Source organism: Vulpes vulpes, chromosome 15 (assembly GCF_048418805.1).
Source record: "Vulpes vulpes isolate BD-2025 chromosome 15, VulVul3, whole genome shotgun sequence".
In the NCBI taxonomy this organism is placed as follows: domain Eukaryota; kingdom Metazoa; phylum Chordata; class Mammalia; order Carnivora; family Canidae; genus Vulpes; species Vulpes vulpes.
This window is the reverse complement of record NC_132794.1, coordinates 87,721,904-87,746,773: the sequence shown is the minus strand read 5'-3', so window position 1 is coordinate 87,746,773 and position 24,870 is coordinate 87,721,904. Positions and strand designations below refer to the sequence as shown.

Here is a 24,870-nt window from a genome sequence, read left to right as displayed (position 1 = left end):
TTTTGTTGCTGTTGTTGCTGTCTTATGGGCAATATGTACTCTCATGTTCCTTGCATACTGCTAAGCACCTTGTGTTACGTGGACTGGTCTCAGGCAGGGGAGAAAGACTCTGTGTATCACTGTGCTCGCCAGGTGGGTGGAACTACACAATTGCTCCTCTAAACAATGAAGCAAAGGAGGTCTCCTGAGCACTGAGCGTACACCACCAGCACTCTGGGAAAAGGAAGATCAGACAGACAGGAGGTAATGGAAGTAACTGAGTGAGCAGTTCCCAGAGCAAAAGCATGAGCAAGCAAACCTTCTGCAGAAGTGCCCCAGGTGGTCCTCTGGAACCCCAAGCACAACATAGCAAAGCCCTAAGTCAGAAGCAGCATCAGAGAGCTCTGGGTTTCTGCCTGAGTATGACTTAATATCTTTAAAGGAAAGAGATCAGACCTTCAAGTCTTCCAATCCATCCACTGTAGAACAAACAGTCTGTTTTGACATTTCAAGGGATGGACTATATTGAAGGTTGCCTCAAAAGGCTTTCCACAATTCTGCTTGTTTTAAATACAATAATCTTTTTAATTTTTTTTCCCTGAAAAAGAATTTGGGAGCAAGCCTGGGGAAGAATACTTCTGCTGGGCTATGAGGACTGCCTTGTCAATGTGATATACAGAGACATGATTTCATACTTGTAGAAAGAGTTTCCAGTACTTCAGTAGATATCAAGCCATAAGAGGACAAAAACTAACAGCTGAGAAGTCAAAATGATAATTATCTGTTTCAAAAGAACTGAAACTATCACTGTTCTGGGGCCACTGAAATAAATTTTTTCACTGATGTGACACAGTATAGAAGCTTATACTTGAGTTGTGGGGGTGAGGAAAGACCAACAGCTTGGAGGTTGACTGGATTTGATCCAAAGGTACAATCTACAACTTCTCAGTCACACTCAGGTTCTGATATGCTCCAATTTCCTATTCTTTTCTAAAAGCATGTTCAAAGCAAGCCCTTATTTTTTATTTGTTGGCTTGCTTTTAATAAAGTTATTTTGAAAGGAGAGTATGTGACTGAAAAAAAAATCAGTGCTGATACATTTTTATTTTCCTAGAAGCTGCCCCAAAACATTACATAATATTTCCTTTGGGTTAGTGACTAGACTCTGTTTCCCTTCCGTGAAAAGGCTTTTTCCGTATCTAAACATATGGCTCAGAAAACTGAACCTCTAACTAAAGTATTCTCAGCTAATTTTGAAAAAACAAAACAAACAAACAAACAAACAAACAAAAACAAAAAACAAATCTTGGCTTGCTTCAGTAACACACAAGATGTGAAGCCAGAGTCAGGTCTAAGATAAGGACGGAGTGAATTGAGAGGCCCAGGCCATCCTGAGAAATCTGAAGCTGTATCTGGCTGTGGGGTCTAACTCCTCAGGCTAAAGACAGCCCCACTGTGGCCACAGTGATGGGAGGCTCCAAGAAGGAAGATGTGAGGCTACGGTAGCTCAGGTGTCTCTTCCATAGCAAGGAGAAATAAAGAAATGTAAAAGAACAAAACTGAGGAAAGATAAGGCGGAAAAAGAAGAAAAGAAGAGGACAAGGGAGGGAAGGCAAAATTTGTTCCTGAAAAAGAATTATTTTCTTAAGCAAGGAGGGTCAACAAACTTTTTCTGAAAAGTCCAGTCAGTAAATCTTTCAGGCTTTGTAGGCCATATGGTCTCTGTCATAGATACCCCACCCTGTTAGAAAGCAGCCATGGAAAATACATAAACAAATGGGCATGGCTATGTTCCAATAAACTTTTATTTACAAAAGAGTGACCAGCCCATAGTCTGCAGACCCTTGATAGGGTGTCTGTTAAAAAGATAGCTTGTGTGGGTTGATAGGAAACCAACAGGAACGAGTGTGGCTCCCAAGCCCAGCACCTTGGGAAATTCCAATACAGTCTCAGGTGCAGTGACAAACCAACCACCAGATGTGCTGTTGGTGACACCTGCATCGTGTTGTATGCTGTCCTTTCCTAATTAGCTCTTAGGTCCTTCAATCAGCAGGCTGCTGTCCTTAGAGGAAAGCAACAGCTTTAGTCCTCACCACAGAATCCACCATAAGACAGGAAAGAAACCAAACTTCAGTTCAAAGCAACTGTCTTGAAGTGATGTGTTTTACTGATGTCCTATCTGAATGGTGAGTAATGCACAGAGGAGCCCGTCAGGAGTAACACGCCTGTGAAGGGATGGTGAACTGTACCTCTCCAATCCATACTACTACAAGAACAAAACCCACGGCCTAAGAGTATTGTTTTTTAGATAAGGCTTGTGTAGAAATCTTTCATGAAATACAGATACAACAGAATTGGCCTACCTAAGGGATCCAAGAGACTGGCAACTGCAGATTAACAGACACCAATGACATTGCTATGCAGGAAGCTTTAAGAGCAGAATAAAGGTTCATGGCCTTCCTGCTGTGCTACAGATTGCTAAGGGTCTGAGGGAGTGCTGTGGGTGAGGCTCTGGGTCCTGACCAGGAAGCAGTCTCCGTGTCATCCTCCCAAACCCAGGGAGCCTCAGGGGCTAGAAAATGGAAGCCAGAAGTTGGGTCTCCTAAAGAGGGTCCAGCTCTGCAGAGCTATGGTAGAGCTTCGGTGATTGCTTCCCAGGCATCCTGCAGCTCTCCCAGAAGCTCAGAGGTAATACCAGTGTTCTCTGATCAGCAACTTCAGCTCCAATGCTGGGACAGTCACTGCACTGAGGATGGGCCCAGGAGCATAATTTTTTTTATTATTTGGAATCTGGAATGTGGGACAGACTGCCTTTGCATATGGTGGCCAGCCATACTGTGAAGATGGCTATAAAAAGGAGGTCTTTGCAAGACAGGTAAAACAACGGAAAACAAGTCAGTTGCGAGTCTGGCGTGGAGGCGTCTAGGAGACAGGTTTGCCAGCACTGGCTCTAAGTGTAAAAGGGCATTCCAGAGCTAGCCCTCAAGTTCATATTTTTTTCTTCCTTCTATTAGCAAAATTAACTGAATCAGCAAAAATGAGATTTAACAAGTATAAAAATACTTCTAAACTTGTAAGTGTTCTAATTATGTAGAACCCCAGTCTATGGGAGTGTTGTTACTACAATAAAATGTAAGTTGATTTTAAAGATGTATAAAAAAAAAATGCATACACATTACTACCTTTTCTTAAATACTGCCTAAAATGGGAGAAAGGCTATAATCTTGAAGTAAGCTCTTTAAAATGAAAAAGAACTTAGAAAATTAATGGGATGAGTTATAGACCTGGAACTGGATGGGCTCCACCTGTTCACTGCCTCACACCTCTCCCTGACCTAATCCAAGCACCACTATAAGGTAGTCTACATGCAGCTAAGGGGGGTGCCTGCAACATATGTGCAGGAGTCAGCACATGTGACATCGGCAAACCTCTGCTGTTGAAGTCACCACAAAAACAGTATCCAGTGACGACTCTATGAAAATATTTTTTTTTAAAACTTCAAAACCGCTTTTCAAAGATTAACTGAACCTACTAAAACATACTAATGCTTCTGTGCAACTTAATGCTGAGAAAGGGGGCTGCCCAGCATACACACTCAGCAGTCTCATTAATATAGGTAGCTCCTGAACGGCCAAAGTCAAAGATATTCAAACAAAAAAAAGAGACTCATGGGATAGAGGAGACATGGCGGGGGGGGGGGGGGGGGGGGAGTGAAGGCTTCATTGAAGACAGCTTCACTGTCTATGAAATTCAACACTTCTCAATTTCCCATGAATCAAATGTTTCTCTCCAGTCCTATCCAGTCAGCAGAAGTTCTCATTATATATAGCAAACCTTTAACAAAATGGGAAGAAGGCCTGTTTTTATCATGACTTGATCAAACTATGCATGAAAAAAGTTCATCTGGGTTTACCTAAACAGATCTGAACAATCTAAATGGAAAATTTTAAATAAAAGGACAGAGTAGCACCTGTCCATACAAGCCTACTTCTGTGACAGAGCACATTAGAGAAGTTGGTTGAAGCATTAACAACCAAGCCTTTTGTGTAGAGTGGCCCAGTGGAAATATTGAGTACACACTATGTTATAATGGAGCAATGTTATAGGCACCAAGGTAAAACCAATGCAACCACCTCAGGTGTCACTCAGGAAAGGCAAACATTAGTTACAAACACTGCAGCTCTCACTTTTGAGCCATGGAACAGAACCTGACATGACAGAGGCAGGAGTGCTACTACAAGCATTAACTATCAGTATGGTGCTAATCAATCAGAATGCTAATACTCACTTTAAGCATGTACATTCACATTGGGATATGCCAACAGAACATGAGCTCCAGGTGAGAGGATGGGTGTGGGCCCACGAGGAGACGCTGGAGCTGTTTCCTCCACCGCAAGGCTGCTCTGACCTTAACATAACTGTGCTGTTTAGACCTTTCTGAGCCTGGTGCCCAACTGGTTTTGGGGATACTCATAGAGACCCTGGGCCACATTTAAACCATCTGACCTGTGCTAATTACCCAGCTCACTGCATGGGGAAGAAAGAATTTTACTGTAGAACTGGGGCTGGCAGACATCTGTGGCTAATAACCACAGGCAAATGCACCCAAATGCACATGTACACACAAACTCTTAAACTTTTCTATTACTGGAAATAACTTGGCTTTCTTTGAATATGGAAGTTTTCAGGGTAAGAAAGAATATTAGAACAGTCACTCTCATCCTAAATGTCAAGTTACAGTCACAAGATGAAAAAAAAAATCCTGTATTTTTTTTCCCCCTAAAGTCAGGTGAAAACCTCGTTAGAATGCTAGCAAGGCCAAAAATGAAAAGGATGGTAAGAGTCAGTAATGCAAATCACCTGAGGGGGTGTAAATAATTTTTAGAGATCATAACCCAATATTAACATCTTGTGACACATCTTTTGTCCCATGGGCATGTAATTTAGAATACATTTTCTAAATGACAAAGGATCAAAAGTGAGAGGAGTGACCAATAATGAATATGATTTTTTTAAAAGGGTAACAGAAATATTCATCTTTCATAATAATCATAAATTCCCTCTGCATTCTCCACATACCATAAAAATGATTTGGTTTAGCTTTCGAATATCTTTTAAACAAACAAGATAGAGAGGGAAGTTCACTGCTAGGGTTTGCAAAGATGAGCATCTGTTCATGTACAGACACTGCAGGGTGGCTGCTGAAAAGCTACTTTTATGTGCATGATGGTGGTCTTCTCGGCTACAGTACAAGTGCTTGTGCATCAAGTATAAAATACAAGCCTTTAATCACATAGATCAGCTTTTTAGCTTTTGTAAATTTAAAAACAAAAAGGATAAATAAGGCACTGTACTTTTAAAAACTAAAACTGCTTGGTTCCAAGTTTAAAACCCAAGGAACAACCAGAATATAATATATAACTTCCCTTACTCAGCCTCAGAGAAAGACTCTGCAAGTTCCCTTCTCCATCTGAGGTGCATTTTCTGACATCTTCAACTGTGGTGTTCTTCATTAACTGCAGATTTGAAAGGCTGGATAAGCTTATAAAAGCAGATTTAATTAATGCAAAATGAAGGGTTACTTCTGTAGGACAGTTTAACTCGTGGCTGCCAGCCTTGTGATCACTTTGCATCTAGCCGTCTCCGTTTGCCATGAGAAGAGTCCAGCTTTGCCTTCAGCTTTCGCTTTCTCTGGGCTGCACTGTTCTCAGGGGTTTTTGTCAAGGGTCTGGCCCGAGTCTTTCCACTGCTCTGCCTCCTGTTTGTGGCTTTTTGTGGCCTGGAAGAGGATTCACCTACCCCCTTTTGCTTTGCAGGTTTTGTCCCTGTCTCCGAGGCAGCGGGCTGGGTGGGTCTTTTGTTTGTATTCTCTTTTTCCCTCCTGGAGGGAGGGCAGTTCTTCCCAGGAGACTTTTTAGGAATCTTCACTTTATTCTCTTTCAAGGATGTCTTTTTGGGCAGTTGGCTGACTCTATCCCTTGCAGCTGGCTTCTTGGCTGCAGGGGTTTTGGTGGATCCATCAGGATGCTTTTCTTTGCTGGCTTTCACCACAGGGCCCTTGTCCTTCCTGTCCTGAGTGCTGCTCTCTGTCCTCTTGCGTTTATTCTGCACTTCTGCTTTGGGTAAGATTTCTGACACATGCTTCCCTTTCTTTCCCTTCATTCCATCAGTACTCTTGGGCTTAATGGGAAACCCATCTGCATCCACTTGCAGGGCAAGCTTGGGGGACATCAAAGGATTGATGCATACACTCTTACAGCTCTGTTTACTTTCCACAGCCTGTCCAAATGGGCTTTCCATTTTCTCGTTTTTGATTAAGCATTGCTGGGCTCTGAGCTTTCCTCGAATATTGGAATATTTTCTGAGGATCCGGGTACTTGCTGGAGTAGGCGAGTTTGTAGGAGGATGGCTATTTCGACCTTCCTTGACTTCCTCTATGCTGTCTTCAGAATTGAGGCTGAGGCTGACATCACTGCCATCCTCTGGCTCCACTTGATCAGGATTTTCTCGAAATTTAGCCCAGAGCTTCTGTGTTTTCCAATTGTTCCTAGCAGGAGTAGCTCCAGGAAATTTCTTCAAGTGTTTTTTCAAGCGCTCAGCCTGTAGTGAACTGGGATACAGGCTGGAAGGAGAGTACTTCTGAAGAGAATGCTTGACAGGGGGGATGTCTCCTGGAAGACGAGTATTGAGCTTCTTCACGATCACCAGAGACCGGGTTTCAGTTGTTTCTAAGAACCATTTGCAAATATTAGATAACTTAAAGTGTGTCATAAACAGCATCTGAACAGGAGAAAACTTTTGAACCTCCAACGAACCCCTACATTTCCGTGACCTTTTCTTGCTTTTCCAAATCTCCTTCAGTTTATCTGACTTGTTCCTTGATCTTGGTGTTGGCTGTGCTTCTTTTTCCAACTGAATCCAGCCTTTCTGAACTCTCATGTACTGGGCATTGAAGTTGGCAATAAGCTCTTGGTTCTCCTCCTCTGCACACCATTCCACAAACTTTGGCTGGTCATCTACCACCGTGTCCACATCATCATCATCTAAGGGATCTCCACTCTCTGAAGCTTCATTTTCCTTTGGCATTGGGTTTCCTTGTGCTGCTTCCTTTTCTGAAGTCACTTTTGCAGTATCCAAGGAGTCCAGAGAATGAGCACGTCTTAGGTTATAGGTCGAAGAGGTCAGTCTTGTAAGCCTTGGTACCCATCTGGGGGGCCCAGCAGTATCACCACTTCCACTGCTTGACAACCCAAGTGCACTGGATGGTGCGTCACTATCATCATCTTTATCCTGGGTGTTTGCAGTGCCTACCTCATTCACAACCTCCTCCGTATCTTGTGCAGGAATTGGTTCTGGCTTCTCTTTTGATTGTTCTGGGAAGGTATAAGGAATACTTTCTGAGGGGTCATGAGCATTTTTCTCACCTAACTTAGACTGAACATAAATTTCCAGTCTCTCTCCAGGCAGGGGCTGGCCAACTGTGGATATAGGATCACTGCTAGGAAAAATATCTCCTTCTTCCCCCTTCACTTGTTTTGCTAGCATGTTCTTAAAAGTCTGCCTGGTGATGATCCCACCTCCTTCACCCTCCTGCTCAGCATCTTTCTCACAAGGATTTTCATTGACATCTGGGTTTTCAGTATCCTCCAGACCTTTTGTATGGAAACTGTCAGCCAGAAGGCTCTCAGGTGCCATCTCACCAGGGCACCCTTCTCTTTTAGAACGTTTCGTACCAGGATTTTTGGAAACCTTGATCTCAGGACAAGCAGAGGAAGAATCTGAACTTTGACTTCTTAGACACCTATCGACAGAGGAGGGATCTGAAAGCTGACTCCTTAGGCACCTGTCAGAGGCTTCAGGAGTTTTTTTACCTTTTTTCTTCTTGTCCACATTCTCTTCAGGTGAGTCAATGTTTTGATCACATACATCTTTTTCTGAAGAATGTTTTATGTCACTGCCCTGTCCCTCTAATTTTCCTGTACCACCTGCTGCCTCACTGTCCTCAATTTCACTGGGGTTTTCATTAGTAAAAGTGCTGCTTTCCTTCAAGAGTGGGTCAGTATCTAGCTCCTGAGTGTCTTTAGTTGTGGCCTCAGTACTGATGCTTTGGTTGTCTTCAGCTTTCCCCAGGCTCAGAGGAGGCTCTGAGCCCACTGGGGGACTTTCTGAGCATGGAGGATCTTCCTCTCTATTGGTTTCTTCAGGAGAAGAATGAGGCCTAGAAACATCTTCACTGCCTCCCTCAGAAATGTTCTCAGTAGAGGAAACCAGGTGACCATCTTGGATAAGAGTCTCCTCCTTGACATCCTTGATACCCAGCAGCTCGACTTGTTGTTGGTCTTGTTCAGGAGAAGCTATCCCACTTGCAGTGGGAATTGAGACCGTGGAGCTGCCTTCTGGCCTGTCCTCTTCAGGAAGGTGAGCAGGTAGAGCAGACACCAGGCTGGGGGCTGTCATTTCCTCTGACTTAGGAGAGCTGCTTGGACTTGGTTTATTTGTCATGGGGCAAACCTCAGGCTCTTGAGATTCCTTGTCAGAGGAAGCTTCTCTTTCTCCTTCCTTGAGGGAGGTTGTTTCTTTACTAGGTTCTTCCTGGTTGTCTTCTCTGGGATCCTGCATATCCACTACAGGTGCAGGTGCTGAAAGTGTAAGGGTCTGCTTGGGAGTGACCACTGTCTCTGGCTCCACTGTTGAACAGCCCGCTTTCTCTTGGGAGTGTAAATTTCTGGCCAGTGTGCGAACAGTTGGCAGCTCACAACAATCACCATTGAAAAAGTATCCTCGAGTACTCTTCCTGGCTGTTTTCCGTGAAGATAATATTGATCTTTGATTCTCAAAGTGGCATTCTGTTATTGGCTGACTGATATAAACGACATCACACTGGTTATCATAATCGTTTATCCTCAACCCTGATGCCCTTTTACTTTTCCGAGCTGTCTTAATGGAGGCTGATATCATCTTGGTTCGTGAATGTCCATTGGATGCTTTGTGTACAGCTGGCATTGGGCTGGGAGCTAACCAACCATCTTTGGAATGATCAAACTGACCCTTATCACTGGGATGTAAATGATAACTCACCTTATTTCTTCCTAGTGAGTGAAGATGGTTCTCTTGCTTTGGCCTCGAATCTTGTTCACTGGACTCTAACTCCTGGCGCATAGGTGTTTTTGAGCTACAAAGTAAAGCATTCTCTTTGTCAGCAGTTCTAGGTGAATTCCCCATAAACCCTGAGTCCCAAGCCTCTTCTGATAAAGCTTTGAATGAATTTCTTTGAGAAACAATACAGCTGTTGCTCTCCTCACTATTCTCAGTGGCCACTTTCACTGCAATTAGACTTTCTACTAAAGCTGAGCTCTGCATATGGTCTTTCCCATCCTCACATATTTTCATATTCGTGTCTTGCTCCTGTCCAGTGGTTTGCCCCTCCAAGCTCTTAGAGTTGTGGTGGAAGCTTAATGAGGAAGAATTAGATGCAGTGAGGTATCCCAGAGTGGAACTATCCATTGAACTACCAGAATTAGGTTTAGTGGTTGGAAGTTCAGAGGAATCTTTCTGGATAACAGTCAAGGCATTCTCTCTTCCATCTACAGAGTTTGTTTCAGGAGGAGGCTCCTTGAGGGCCTGTTCTGTCAAATGTAGAGGGCTGTGTGAGCCTGATGAGTCTACAAACAAATCTACAGAAGTAGGAGACTTCATATTGAGACACGCAGCATCCTTTTCCTTATGTTTTGTTCCTAGCTGGGCACAGCCAGCATTGCAGGTGGATGTATCCATTGCTCCAGAATCAGGTTGCAAGTCCTCAGTGTCTGGCTGGGATTCAGTGTACAGATCGTTCAGGACACGGATGAACTGCTTCTGATGATGAGTGCACAGTTTGACCATAAACTTCTCCAGTGGGGACTTCGACGGATTGTTAGAATCTACTGCTATAGCCTCTGTTGAGTTCTCACTAGACAGACAAAGAGAAAGGAGAAATTAGTATGGTCATTTTCCAAAGAACATATTTTTACATTATGAAACTCACCAGATGTTACTCATGCTATAAAGAGAATGAAGAGACACTCTCAAACTGCTTCTAAGCGCCCATATAAATTTGATTTAATAAATGAGGAGTATTTACCTAATTAAAATACAGGGCCAGCCCTGTTAGATTCTCAAATTTTAGTAACATCCTTCTTACTTGTGATCATTCACAATAATTTTTATCTTATAGAGAAGAAATATCATTGAGAATTTTTCAGAAAATAAAATTTTGGACACATTATTAACTCCAGTTAGTCAATATATGCTTTTGCTTTAGGCCTGGATATTCCTTTTTACTTTTTTTTTTTTTTTTAAGATTTTATTTATTTATTCATGAGAAACACACACAGAGAGAGAGGCAGAGACACAGGCAGAGGGAGAAGCAGGCTCCATGCAGGGAGCCTGATGTGGGACTCGACCCCAGGTCTCCAGCATCAGGTCCTGGGCTGAAGGCGGCACCAAACCCTGAGCCACCCACGCTGCCCTAGGCCTGGATATTCCTGTTAAATAGCCATTGATTTATAAGTCCACAACACTCACAAAAATTCAGATACTGTATATTACAACTTTGGCTTAGAAATACTTAGAGAAATTACAGTTTTATCATGGTTTCTCAGCATGACTAATTGGCTGGGCTTACAATTCTGCAAAGAGTAATGCAGGAATCCTTCTGCCCCCTCCCGGGGCAATAAGAAATAGAATTGGTAATTTCAGATACAATGAAAGATGAAATTACAAGCAATTAGCAATTGCTGATTCCTAGGCTCTAAGCAAGGAAATCGGGGATCCCACTGCAAGCTGCAAGGTTCTGTCACTGCAAGGAGGCAACATGATGTCTTCTCAGTCTAGGCCTGTCTGCTACATTTTCCTAGACCTTCAATAAGTATTTAACGGTAGTTCACAAGGAGTCATTCTACATCAGACAACCACTTCTGTAAGTTATCCAGGACAACTCTGAAATTTAACCTGCACAGTGTGAGGTGGCAGGCAAGGATGATACTAGATTCAAGATAAGCTAAAAGCAATTCCTACCCAGACAGCTGAGTGTTTTCAAGAGCTGCTGTGTTTCTGGATTTCACTAATAAACACAAGCAGTTGGAGTACTCCAATTTCCTAGAGTTGCTGTCTTTTTTATTTTATTTATTAATTTGAGGGAGAGGGAGAGGGAAAGGGAAAGAGAGAGAGAGAGGGAGGGAGGGAAACACACAAGCAGGGGGAGCAGCAGAGGGAGAGGGAGCAGCAGACTCCCCACTGAGCAGGCAGCCAGATATGGGACTTAATCCCAGGACCTGGGATCATGACCTAAACCAAGGCAGATGCTTAACTAACTGAGCCACCCAGATGCTCCATCCAATTTTCTAGAGTTTTATAGAGCTTCACAATTTCTTTCTCTCTGGACTGTAATTCCTCAGGAGACTATTATCTGACCACGAAACTGGCAGAGCACTGAGGGCAGCTTAATGTATTGAACAGATATTATTTGACAGTATCTTCTAGCTGATTCTTCTTTCCTTCAATCTCTGACTTTATGTCCCAGCCATGAGGTGCCTTTCCAGGAAGGCTTGCCCTAGACGACCTACACTGGCCTCCTACCTTCCTTACCCTTCTTGTCACTATGTCTGTCAGTCGGTACCAACAGTGTTAGTATGTAATGAGATATAGTACTGTGAGACAGTAGTGAGTATTCTTCTACTTACTAGTTGTATAACCTTGGCCAGAACACTTAACCATTGTCGGTCTTAACAGAGCATGTGCCCTCTCTTCCACTTAGGATTAGTGCAAAGGAAAATCTACGAAATTATCAGTTACCATTATTGTCAGCCAGTCACATTAAACATACTTCAATAAAAAACATACTTAAAAAAAAAATGTGCACTAATGCTTTCTTATAACCTAAAGTGAATTTTCTTTTTTTTCCTAAAGTGAATTTTCTATATAAAGTTTATACTTCAAGTACTGAATATTTAAAAATTTTTAAATATTTTTGATAGAAGTCTTTTAAAAATTGATATCCTGCTCCAAATATGATTCAGGATTGTTACCATGTTCACTAGTATTAAAGTTTAGCTGTTAGTATTATTTTTTGAGAGACAGAGAGAAAGCATGTGAGTGGGGCGGAGGAAGGGCAGAGGGAGGGAGAGAATCTTAAGCAGGCTCCACACCCAGTGTAGAACCCGATGCAGGGCTCAATCTCAAGACCCTGAGATCATGACCTGAGCCGAAATCAAGAGTTGGGTACTTAACCTACTGAGTCACCGAGGTGCCCCACAGGTGTAAGTTTTATTATACTGAACTAAAATAGATTTTTAAAAAATATTTATTTATTTATTTATTTATTTATTTATTTATTTATTTATTTATTTATGAGAGAGAGAGAGAGAGAGAGAGAGAGAGAGGCAGAGACACAGGCAGAGGGAGAAGCAGGCTCCATGCAGGGAACCCAATGCGGGACTCAATCCCGGGTCCCCAGGATCATGTCCTGGGCTGAAGGCAGGCGCTAAACTGCCAAGCCACCCAGGCGTCCCTGAACTAAAATAGATTGATAGCTTTGGGGGCTGCTCGATTAAGTACATTTGACTGCCTTAATACAAAATGTCATGCTGGCAGTCTGTTTGTTATTAAAATCTTTATTATTGGCTTCCAAATAACAGCTCTGTTTAGGAGCTCTACTTTGAGCATGAGAGTGGTACTTTAAAAATAAACAGACTCTGAATGAAGGTTTCAGGAATATTTTATGAGTAAAGCACATGGATTTTCTAACAATTTCAACTGTTCAGTGGCCTTTATTTCTGGTTTTGGTTTTTGGATGTTTCTGACATTTCTGAGAGAGGTGACTATAAATAAGTGGGATATCACTGCCTTCTCAATGCATCAAAAATGTGCATTTTAGCAATACATGAAAAATGTAAAACTGATCAAAATTTATGAAAAAGATGAAGAAATATCATGGCATCTTACTGCAGAAAAAAAAATGAGATAAAGGGTTCTCCCAACTCAAGAAGCACAATCATCACCAAAGTGTGAAAATCTTCTGGACACTGCTCCATGCCTATGGCTGTGCTCTGGAAGCAGGCTTTAAGTATTTGGGGTTAACAATATGCTTACAGGTTAATGAAATCAGGATGTGTACCCAATAAGATGACAGAGTACTCTAAAAGAAACTGAGAAAGCACTTTTTCTTAAGTGATATTCACACAGAATAAAAAACTGAGTAATAATTAATCCACAGGTGAGATTTAACCTCTTTTATGATGAGACATCTGCTGTTGTCCCATGTTTCTTTTTTTTTTTTTTTTTTTTTTGTTGTTGTCCCATGTTTCAATAATTTAATAGTGCTTCAGTATTTTAATTAGCCTCAACTAATGTTAGGTTTTCCAAAGGGCCATGAAACCAACCCTGAAGCAATGGCTGTGACAATATGGCTTAGTTAGTTCCAAAAGAATAACAACTAGAGGTAGGTAGCACTACGCAAAGGGAAGTGGGGTCTTCACAACAAGGCATACATACTGCGGAAACATCAGTATCCACTGAACACTAACCTGGAACAGCAGTCTAGCATTTGGGTTCTGAAAACAGCATCAGAGAGGGACTTACAGGCTATACTAACCTGAAGAGGCATATATTTACAGCAGTTTTTTGGGCAAGTTCAAGAGATGGAAAGATTAAAGCTGCAAATGGCATCCTTGCTTGAAAGAAAGAGACATCAACAAAGGCTCATTTGTATGTGTCTTTTACTAGTAAAAAGGAAGAGGCAGAAAGTACCGGTGAACCACAGGTCACTGGAGCAAGAAGTGGGACACTCTTTATCAGTTACATCCTGGGCCACTTCAGAACTATCCCCACCTGGAGTGACTGTATCTTTTATGAAATCCTAAACCATAAAGGTTTGTAAAGTACATTGGCAATCATAAGGAATTGTGTATATTTTATCCTATACATCTTGTATCTTATCTCTTTTACTGACTTGCCTTTGTCTTAGCTTTCCAAGCAAATATATAAGCTACTTGAGCAACTTGAGATGTAAACTAGGTAAGGATCACATTTCGTACTCTTAAGGGTTTTTTTTAGCAAAAAAGGAGAGAGAAAAAGAGTATCAAGGATGCTTCCTGGGAGCACCTGGGTGGCTCAGCTGGTTAAGTGTCTGCCTTTGCCTTTGGTAAAGTGTCATGATCCCAGAGTCCTGAGAACTGAGCTCTGCATTGGGCTCCCTGCTCAGTGGGGAGTCTGCTTCTCCCTCTGCCCCTCAACCGGCTCATGCTCTCTCACTCTCAAATAAATAAAATCTTTAGAAAGAAAAAAAAAAAAGGAGGCTTCCTGGGCAGCATCATTTACTGAGATAGGAACATGGGGAATGAAGCTGGGGGCTAGTGATTTCATTGAGGTATGTATGTGTCTGATGGGTTCCTTTCTGTACACTGAATTGAAGTATTCATAAGATTCTGAAACGTCTGAACCAGGAGCTTCATTTGGATTGGAGAACATTCACATTAATACTAACCTTTGTCCAAGTGTCATTAAATGGCCCTTTTATAATAGCTAACTTTATAACTACAGTAATAAAATCAGTTTTGTGCCTCTAACTTATCAAGCTTCCTACCGTGTTTTTCTCTAGAAATTTTCTCAATACAATCTTAAGTTTAGATGATTTTTAATTTCAGATTATTTGAATATTTAATCTTACAAATTAACCTCAACCTCCTGAAATTTAATTCTGTGACTATTTCATGTTTTTTAAAAAATAGGTGCAGTTTAAAGAAAAAAAAAAAGGCTACTTTTGCCTGAGTTTTAAACAGTCTTTACCTTTGCTTCCAATTATTCCATTTTTTTTCCCTATAGTCTTAGGCCTTTGAGAAAGCCTAATTATGCATTTGCCCTGATTTAGAATACTCTTAGACACTAAGAAAGTAACCAATGAGAGGCTTCTGTCCTTCAGCCCATTCACTCAACTCGACTGAAGGGGAAGCACTATTTTTTAGTTCAGGGATTACAGCTGGTATGATGGTATGTCCCTCACATCACACTATGTAAGATCTTTACAAGAACAATAATACATCACAGGTTTCAAAATCACTTGTTTGATTTCATGTTCTTTCTGTTCAACAAGAGTCTGTAATAGTTAAGTGAATTATTTATCAATCAGAAATACTTCAGCACCACTAAAGAGCTGTAAGGTCCCAGGGACTGATAAATGGTAGGTAGGGCTACAGAAGAGGGAAACTTGACTTCCAAATCCAATTCCAATTGATTATTTCTGACTGGCTCTCCTTAGGAGAGAAATAGCCTGCATGACCTTGACCACTTTGTCCTTCTATCCCCAGCTCAAAGCCTAATTCTTAAGGGTGTGGTCAAAGGATAAGATAATATTCTTAACAACTTTGAAAGGCACAGTTTAAGAGTGTTGTGTTGTTTCACAACCCTATCTGTAATGATTTACTCAATGATGTTTTTCTAGATCAGAGGTTAAACATAGTTGAACTTGCCTACTTTGCCAATACTGCAATACTTAAATCCGTAGTAAAGTATCCCTGTGGTTAATGTAAATGGTGGATCGTCAATGCTTATGTTACTTTAGGAAAAAGAATAAAAATGAGAAGAGATGTGGGTAGAGAGCTGAAAGGAGTCGAGAATCTGGGATTGATGGATTCAGGTAGTCTCCTTCAGTATTTGCTAACTACCAACAAAACTCTTGATGGCAAGTGCAACATCAGTGATGACCAAAATACAAAAGAGCAATAAAGACACTGCATGATGTTTGGATGGGAGCTGATCCTAGCAGTAGAAAAGGGTAGTCCCAGGAAAACAGAAGGGGAAAGAAAGCTAGAGAAAATACTTGACAGAGTAGACCAAATAATTAAGAAATATACATTAATTTGGCTTGGTTCTTCTATTTAAATACAAGAAAACATAAAAATGCATCATCATTTCCCCTCAAGGCAAGAAGAGCTATATTTTTTTGCTAGACAATAATCTGAAGTTATGTTCCCTAATTCCTTATTTCTGGTCCTTTAAACACAGAAAATGTGTTTCAAGGGCCTGGATAAGTCTGTTGACAAGTCTTTGTTCTGCACTGGGAAATTTATCTACCCTGTGGATTTTCCATACTTGGATATGGGACTATTCCAAGGGCTATGACATCTACTAGTGTGTATGTGTGTGTGTGGAGTAGGGGAGAAGGTGGACAGCAAGGGGTATGGAGATTTTCCAAAAGCCATGTATAGTTTAGCTGAACCTGTAAATTACTGAAGAACCAAGTTTTCCTTCCACAGAACTTCATGAGGAGAAAACATAAAAAGGTACAGTAGATAAAGATAACAAAGAAATGTGAGAACTAAGATCATAAGATCACAGAACAAAAAGTGACCTCTTAAAGTCAGGCAGTTTAATATCTGACTTCCAGGTGGCCGAAATCCAAATTCTGTGACACAGAATTTAGATAAACTTAGGTAGAAAAAGCAATTCTCAAAACTGGGATTAAGGAGAATGATCATTCCCCCCATAGATCAGAATCTTGAAGAGGGTGTGTGTGTATATGTGTGTGTGTGTGTGTGTGTGTGTGTGTATTTTCAAACCCATGGTGATTGCTGATGACAAAAGGCATCTTGTTCAGGTATGAAGTAGAAAAAGTCAAGAATTACTGATCTAAAACAAGACATGTAATCCCTTTGTAACACTTCTCTAAGTTTACTGTGTTCCTAGCCAAGTTTAGTAGAAGCAGAGCAAAACACAGCTTCCAAAAATTATGAATAATCTCAATTGGGGGACAGAAGAGGTGCTTCAGGGGGTGCTTACTAAAGCCAAGTTTGCTAGTTTTTCTGCATCTTGGGGCTTAACATCTTTGATAAAAGAATTATTCAGAATAATTCTAAATATGATAGAAGTCTTTTAAGGTTTGTATCTATTTCTTTTCAATTTAACCAGACTGTCAAATTACAACAAGGCAGGGAAAGGAAAGAGGGAATTTTGAAGATAAGACAGTAAAAGGTGTAGGTTCCTAACTATAAGCACACAGTAGGCTGCTAACATGCTCTCCAAGATACCAGAATTACTGGGATGAAAGGCATGGTTTACATAATGGCTTTCAAAGCCATGAGAGTTTTTTGACTGCAAACCAGAACAAGAAACACTTTTTACAAAGTGATATAGTACAAAAAAAAAAAAGTGATATAGTACACATATCTCACTTTACGTATCTATGATGACACACATTTCAATGAAACAGTTTTATCCTTATTATATGATACGTGCTCTCTTTTTCTTGATTTCTTTTTAAAACGTTAGGACCCCCCCAAAAAAATAAAATAAATAAAATAAAATAAAAAAAATAAAATAAAATGTTAGGACCCACTAAACTCATCTTACAACTGACTAAGGTTGCAACTGGTTGATCCAGTTTAAAAAACTCTTCTACAGACTTAACCAATTCCTAGCACCTCATAAAAATATGCTATCCTGGTTATTTTCTTCTTAATTCATCTTTATCTAGCTAATGCTATACTGCCAGGTTTTCCTGGCAAAAATGTTTCTAGTTGATTTAATAGATGTAAATAGAATGTAAATAGAATGAACACCTCTAAACTGGTGCTAGCTATGATCTGCCTGTTTGAAATGCTCAGAACTCCCATTTAATAAGAGTTTAACTAAAATCGTTAAATATTTGGCAGAAGATTCCCTAACTTCTTTCATTGGAAAACTGATGGTTTGACGATTAAACACATATGCACACACTTATCCATACTCCCATGCTTAGGTCTTACATTTTGTTATTCAAACTACCACCACGTAGAAAGAAAAATCTTCAAAGCATGTAACATTTCAACCTTGACTATACAAAATACTCAGTGTACAATGGAAATGCAGATAAATTCTACTCAACTTTGTAATTTTTAATCTTAAACACCTTCTACTTTCCAAACAACTTTTAGTCTAGTCTTTGAAAAGAAATGAAGAATGACTAATAGTCTGATAACATGCCCATGAACAGGACCAAGAAATGTAGAAAAGTAGCATTCCAGGTTTTAATCATTGTTTCAACATTTTTATGTCTTTGACTGCAGTGAAAAGACTGGCCACCCAGTATCCCTGTCTAATACAAATTCACCCGCCCCTCTTTCAAAGTTCTAATCAATACAAACGACTTCCTCTACAATTTTCAATCTGATTTTCTCACTTTCTCTATCCCTCACTAAATTAACTCTTGCCAGATTTGCAAAGAGCCCAGCATAGTACTAAGTATCTTATATACAGAATTTCATTTGAGCCTCATAGCAAATCTCTGAGGCAGATGGTAGAAGATTCATTTAAAAGATAAGGAACCAAGGCTCAGGAAACAAAGGGCTGCAGAAGGGGAGGTGGATCAGAGGATAGGGTAACTGGGTGACGGGCACTAAGGAGGGCACTTGATGGGATGAGCACTGTTATACTGTAAGTCGGCAAATTGAATTTAAATAAAATATTAACAAACCCAAGGTTCAGAAAGTTTCAATAACTTGTTCAAAACCATGTACGGAGAAACTAGAAGAGCTGAGATTTTAAAACAGGCCCATTAAATTCTGTCTCTTAAACTTGGAGTAGATATCTCTCCTCTCCTCTCTATGCCTTACCTACTCTTCAAGATCCATCTCCTCTAGCATTGAGTCAACAATGGTTCTATTTAACAATGAAGTTTATAGATTTCTGATGTAATTTCTTAACTGGTAATTTCATATATGAATTTCATTCTCTTCCTAAAAAGCAATGTACATCTCAGCAAGAGTGAAACTAAATTAATATTTGAGATTTAATTAAGTTAAAAGTAAACCTAAAAGAAAATTATTAGCAGATTAAAACCCTTATTCTAATTCTAAGGTTGAATTATGAGTGCCAAAGTGGTATATGGTTTGGAATCATGTGTATCAAGGGCAACCCATTATGTGAGGAGGACAAGTCCCTTAAGCTCCCCCACATTCCACGTTTTTCATTAAAAAATAATAATAATAAAAGATTAGAATGGAACAAACAGTAATCAGTGGACCAATCAAAACTTCCTATAATATGAATATACTTAACACTGCTGAACCGTATACTTAAAAAATGGTTGAGATGGTAAATTTTACATTGTGTCTCTGCCACAAGAAAAGACCTAATGAATAAACTTTAATACAAAAAGAAAAAAAAAAAAAAAACCCAAGCGAAAAAACCTCCTGTGCTACATTTTGAAAATAAAGAACATGTTCAGGCCTCACACTAATAAACCGATTGAATGGATCTGGTGTAGGACCCAGGCATCTGCATTCTTAAAGACTGATTCTAATTGAGACTGAGTATATCCAATGATTCTCTGAACTCTTTGTGCTCAAATATTCAAGACAGAACTAGCCTGCACACAATGGAAATAGACATTATAAATAACATACTTTAAAATTAACATATCTTATAATTTTTGCAAAAGTATCACATTCACACAGTTCATAATAAAAACTTTAAAAGAATTGTTTTAAATAAAAGGTATCTAAAATGAAATCCAGATCTATTTGTTTTTCCTTTAGAAAATGCTACAATGCAAAGGGGAGACCCTAAGGTTTATAATACTTTATTATTCAATAAAGGGTTGCTATATATTTCCCAATGTTAGAACAGATAAATATTAGTGTGTTTGTCTCACATTTAATATAAGATTGTACTTTTAATAGACTCAGAGGTCTATTACTCAACAGCATTCAGGTGACCACTATGACTTCCCAGATGAAAACATGAGTGAGTGTTCTAGTTAGAATACCAAGTTGACAGAAATTTAAAGTACCAAATAATCCCTTATCACTCTGTATTGGTGGTCAAATAAGGTTGGTGAAAGTACCATTACCATCTGAAAACTACTAGTCAATAAACAATAGTATCTGTACATGACTATAAAAAGCCTCAGACTCCAGATTTAATACTTATGAGTTTTTAGGTATTTTTGCTTACTTCCCAGGTTACTTCCCAAGTTGCACTCTAACCAAATGATGGCTTAAACTATTAACTATATACACATTGATCAACGTTTTATTATTTATTTTTTCTTTTTAGGTTTTAAAAAATTATTTATTTATTCTTGAGAGAGGCAGAGACATAGAGCAAGAAGCAGGCTCCCCCTGGGGAGACTGATGTGGGACTCAATCCCAAGGACTCCAGGATCACACCGAGTCAAAAGCAGACGCTCACTACTGAGCTGCCCTGATCAACCTTTTGAAATGTTTTCTTTTGAAAACATTTTTCTACTAACCTCTGAAAAAAAGCTTTTCTACTCCAATTGTAAGTGATGCTTGATACATTACCATTTCCTCCAAACATAGCAAAAGTCCAAAAACTTGTAAGCTGAACAAGATTAATACAACCCTCTGCTAAATGCTCACCATTGGAAGCAGCTAATGACAAAGTGTACACTCAGAATACAAGAGAACAGCTATCTACTGCATTACTCAGTAAATTCTGTTAAAAGATTTTGCACTCTTTTCGGCAATGAGATTTAGCACCATATGACGTACAATGTATTTACATTTCGATAAAAGTATCTGGTGAGAGAAAGTTTTTGAGGAAAAATGACTATACAACTCGGGAAGTGGCAGAAAGCTATCCCATTTTCCATTTTTCCCACTCCATTTCCCATATGCAATTTCCCTGATTGCAACACCTTGATAAGACATCAGAGTCCTTGAATTAATTCCAAAGTATCAACAGAATCAGAGAAGAAAATTCTGGATTAGAAGGAGTAAGTCCTTTTTAAAAACAAAGTTATAATAACTGGAGAATTAAGTATCAATTCATAAACAAAATCACTAAAATGAATTCATTTATGAGATGTCAGATTATAATCCTACCATATTGATCTGGTCACCAGTTTAGAATGGATAATGGCAAGAAACAAGCAGTTATAAGCTTTCAAATTTATAAATAAGTAGTAATTAGGTTTCCAGAAAAATGTTCTATAAATAATGTGGCATGACTGAGTAAAGGGAACAAATGAAGCCAACGGACAAACCTTCAGTACCAACAAAATTTCCAAATTTATAAACATCGGACCAAAAAGCAGAGAGACAGCCAAAGAAGTAAGACAAAAATACTAACTAAAAGATAATCTGGAGCAACTACCAACAATAGCATCATTTTTTAGTATAAAATGCTGTTAGAAATGATCAGAAACCCCTTCAACCTACATTAATTACACATATTTCATGAGCTTGAAAAAGCTTTCTCCAATACTTTGCTATACCATTTCTAATCTTTATCACCCTAATTCAGATGTTCCCCTCAATACAACAGGAATCATTTTATAATACTTCTTTATACACCTCGTTTCTCAAAAAAACAAGTAAGCAACACATATATTGTTCTTTTTTGTCCAGGTAAAAGGAAATGCCAGCATCTTCCCAAGAATCAGAAAACTATACTGTAGAATACAGAATACTATAAGAACTTCAACTGACTATGTTGCTTTCATACTTGTACTTCAAGAAAAGAGCAAACAATACTTAGTAAATCATCATTTTAGCAAGCAATTCCAGCATAATGGTTTACTCTGACAAAACTATGATTTTGAGAAAATAATTACATAAGCCCAGCAAGCAGGTATTATGAAAAATATAAATATGTATCTTGTCTAGCTGAAACAAATTTTTCAAGTGAATAATCCCTGTGAGGTAGGGGAGTATCAAACTATAAAGGCATAGAGTTATTAGGCAGTGTGGCACCCAAATACTGAAGCACAATTTTGAAACAGTAACTTCTAGTCATCTAAGAGATCATCTGGAAAGAATTTACCATTAAAAAATTACCAACTTCTAAAAAAAAAAATTACCAACTTCTTACCAAGTACATTTACAGAACACTTGGAAATCTTACCCCTTCTGTGGATTTTTAAAAAAATATTAAAACCTTAAGAAGTAGAAACCAAGCGTTTAAAACAGCTTTTCACAACAAAATTTATTAGAAGAATAGTGGTTTTGAAAAGTCTAGCATCCAGTGAGAACTACCATACACAACATTACAGCTGGGAATGTTTCTCCAAAATGTCATGGTCAAATAATACAATGGAACCATTAAATCTTACACATGCACGAAAGAACTAGCGCTTCTGACATACAATGCAAAAAAAAGGGGACCACATGGATTAAAGTTTTAAGTACTCATCACATACATTAAGACACAGCTTATTTTAGTCCAGTCAAAAATCAGAACTGCATTAAAAAATTTAATGTAGTGCAATCAAACCAAAAAACTTAATTTGTGATCATAAGTGCTCTACTACATAAACATTGATCATAGCAAGGAACAAAAAGTTCAAATCACACAGTACAAAAAAAAAATCTGTAAATAAATATAAACTACAGTACAAGAGAAATATTAAATTATACAATTCCGTCAAACTGTAAACAGTATATTGAAATGAGGTCCATAAGAGTAAAGGGGGTTCCTGTTTTGTTACATGACACTTGAACTTCTAGAAATCTGATGCCATTTTCCGTATCTTCAAAGGCTATGGGTTTTATATATGGAGAGTTCCTTTTAAATGTAAGATATCAAATATTAAAGCAGAGGAATAATCTATTTTGTTAACCACAGATAGTACTGTAGAAAACAAAAGGAGTCTTAAAGAATAAAGATCTCTAGTAGACAAGTCTTAACATTAAAGATGCAAAGTACTAAAACACTGGAATTAGAACTTCACATCATTAGAAACTTGTCACTGAGGACTTCAAGGCTACAAAATATACTGACAAAATTGTCTGTTGATATCCAGACCTAGACCTCTGCTAATTTTTTTGACATTTACATACTCATGTTACAACACCAACTTTGGCAGAGTCACTACTAATAAACTCAGAGCACTACTGGCCCAACGGTTCCATCACAGTGGCCAGTGCACAGAATTCTCTAAAGACATTGCATAAACTAGAATGTAGAGGTCAGACACCCAAGGACCAGTGCTTGAATTTAGTAGTAGTGTGGTGAAGAAGCAAGAGCCACATCGAGGAGGAACTGCATCTGTTATAGTTTACAGAAGCAGCAAGGAATGTCATTTAATTGTGCTGGCTATTAGTGGCATTTAAAAATATAGTTTGTGTGTGTGTTACACATGTGCTGGCTATACATTTATGCACATTTTGTTGTTTTAAATACACTGTTAACAGGAACCCCCATATTATCTGCTCAGTAGTAATAACTGAATATATAGAATGCCACTATAAGAGTGTGAGGCACCGTGTGCTGGAGAGTTATATGCAGCTTTAAAATCTGTTTGGCTGAGTTATACCTGGATACCTGAACTGAGTTTTTAAGTTGACATTCATCAAGGATGTGCTACCAGCACGTCGAAATAAAAGCAAAACAGAAAAATACAAGTCACTGTTAGGTTTAAGAATAGCATCAAAGTACCTGAATTGAGTGAGAATAGTGTGTAAACTGTCCCTGAGGGTTTTTAAACAGTGTGTACAAGTTGGATTCCTAAGAACATTAGTTTTATTTAACAATGTGGACTGATAAAATACCAATGTCTGACAGTTCAAAGTGGAGGTTATAAAGAATTATATGCAAAACACTCCAAATGTATAGTTTATACATTTCTTCTCAAAGCAGCAGCAATAAGCTGCTGTAAAGTATATATCCCATCAGAACAAGCAACATGTGGGAGTCAGATAAAGGTTTCTATCTTCGTCTGGTTTTCTGACAGCACAGCATATCAATATCCAATGACTATTATCTTTCCTAGATCAGAATGTAACTAATTTCGACTAGCAATATAGGATTAGACTTTTAATCAAACACTTTGCTATTACATACTAAAATTCCTTAAACTTACTAATGCTGGTATACTAACCTAGTTAATTATCCCCCCCTCATTTTAGAAATATACCCTTCCACAACTTAAAAACATTAAGATCCATTTTCAGTCCTCTGATGTAAAAAGCATGTCAGTGAATTAATATTAAAAATTTACACAGTAAAAAGGCTTGAATTTCAGCCAAAGATTCTAAATACTGCTCATTCCCTGAAGACTTAAAGGGAGAGAGAATCCCTACCCATTTTCCTAGTGATTTTTCTAAAATGGTCTGACACAATTTTTCATTTTGGGGAATCTTCCCCTCACCTCCTCTCAAATTCCAAATTCTTAAGCCTGAAATGCTTAATGAAACCAGAAATGTGAGGCAATCATTTGGAATTGCTTGAAAGGTACAGAATGTTGTTGTCTTTTTTTTTTTAATAAGAAGTATTTATATAAATGTGATCTGACCCCGTATTATGTAGTTATGCTTTATATTTTTAAATAATCAAGCTAAAACTTACAGTACCTAAGACTCTGAAGATAAATTAAGACTTTAGTGTTGTAACAGAAAAAGTGCTGAATTATCCCTTTTCTAGTACTTCAAACATTTCGGACAAGTGCTTTCCTAGTGACAGTAAAGTTTACTATATACCCTTCTACCAAGCAGGAAAAAAAAGTTAACCTGGATGAAAGAAAAGACTTTTAGGAGTGTAGCACCGGGTATTTACCAAATAATAGATGTTTCACTTACTCTGAGGGGGTAAAAATATTCTAGATTGAAATTCTATTTGGCTATTGAATGTTAAAAATCCCTGCTCTACTGTGTCAGTGTCCTGTGGCCAACCCCCCACCCCCCTCCCCCAGTCCCCTTACACACTATCCACTGAGAATCTAATCTCTAAAGAGATTATTTTAAAATTTATGTTTTCAGGACATACCTGAGAAAGGGTGCAATTATGCAGAACAAGGAACCCAAGACTGCACTAATACTGGTTATAGGTTCATAAATTCTTTCCCAAGACAAATCTAAAAAGTCTAAGAGGTATGGATCTTCAAATACGTCTTACTGCTTTAGATTTTTTTGGTATGTG

The 24,870-nt window shown here is 38.9% G+C and overlaps 1 protein-coding gene across 4 annotated transcripts in view; it reads right to left on the bottom strand.

Moving 5' to 3' along the window:
• Positions 1-560: 560 nt before the first annotated feature.
• LCOR (ligand dependent nuclear receptor corepressor) overlaps positions 561-24,870 on the bottom strand; it is a 142,823-nt gene continuing 118,513 nt past the window's right edge. For all 4 annotated transcript variants that reach the window (XM_025991278.2, XM_025991296.2, XM_025991287.2 and 1 more), the window contains one exon: positions 561-9,928. In XM_025991278.2, coding sequence (XP_025847063.2) covers positions 5,602-9,928 — 4,327 coding nt within the window. In that variant the 3' untranslated portion in view covers positions 561-5,601. The remainder of the gene's footprint in view (positions 9,929-24,870) is intronic.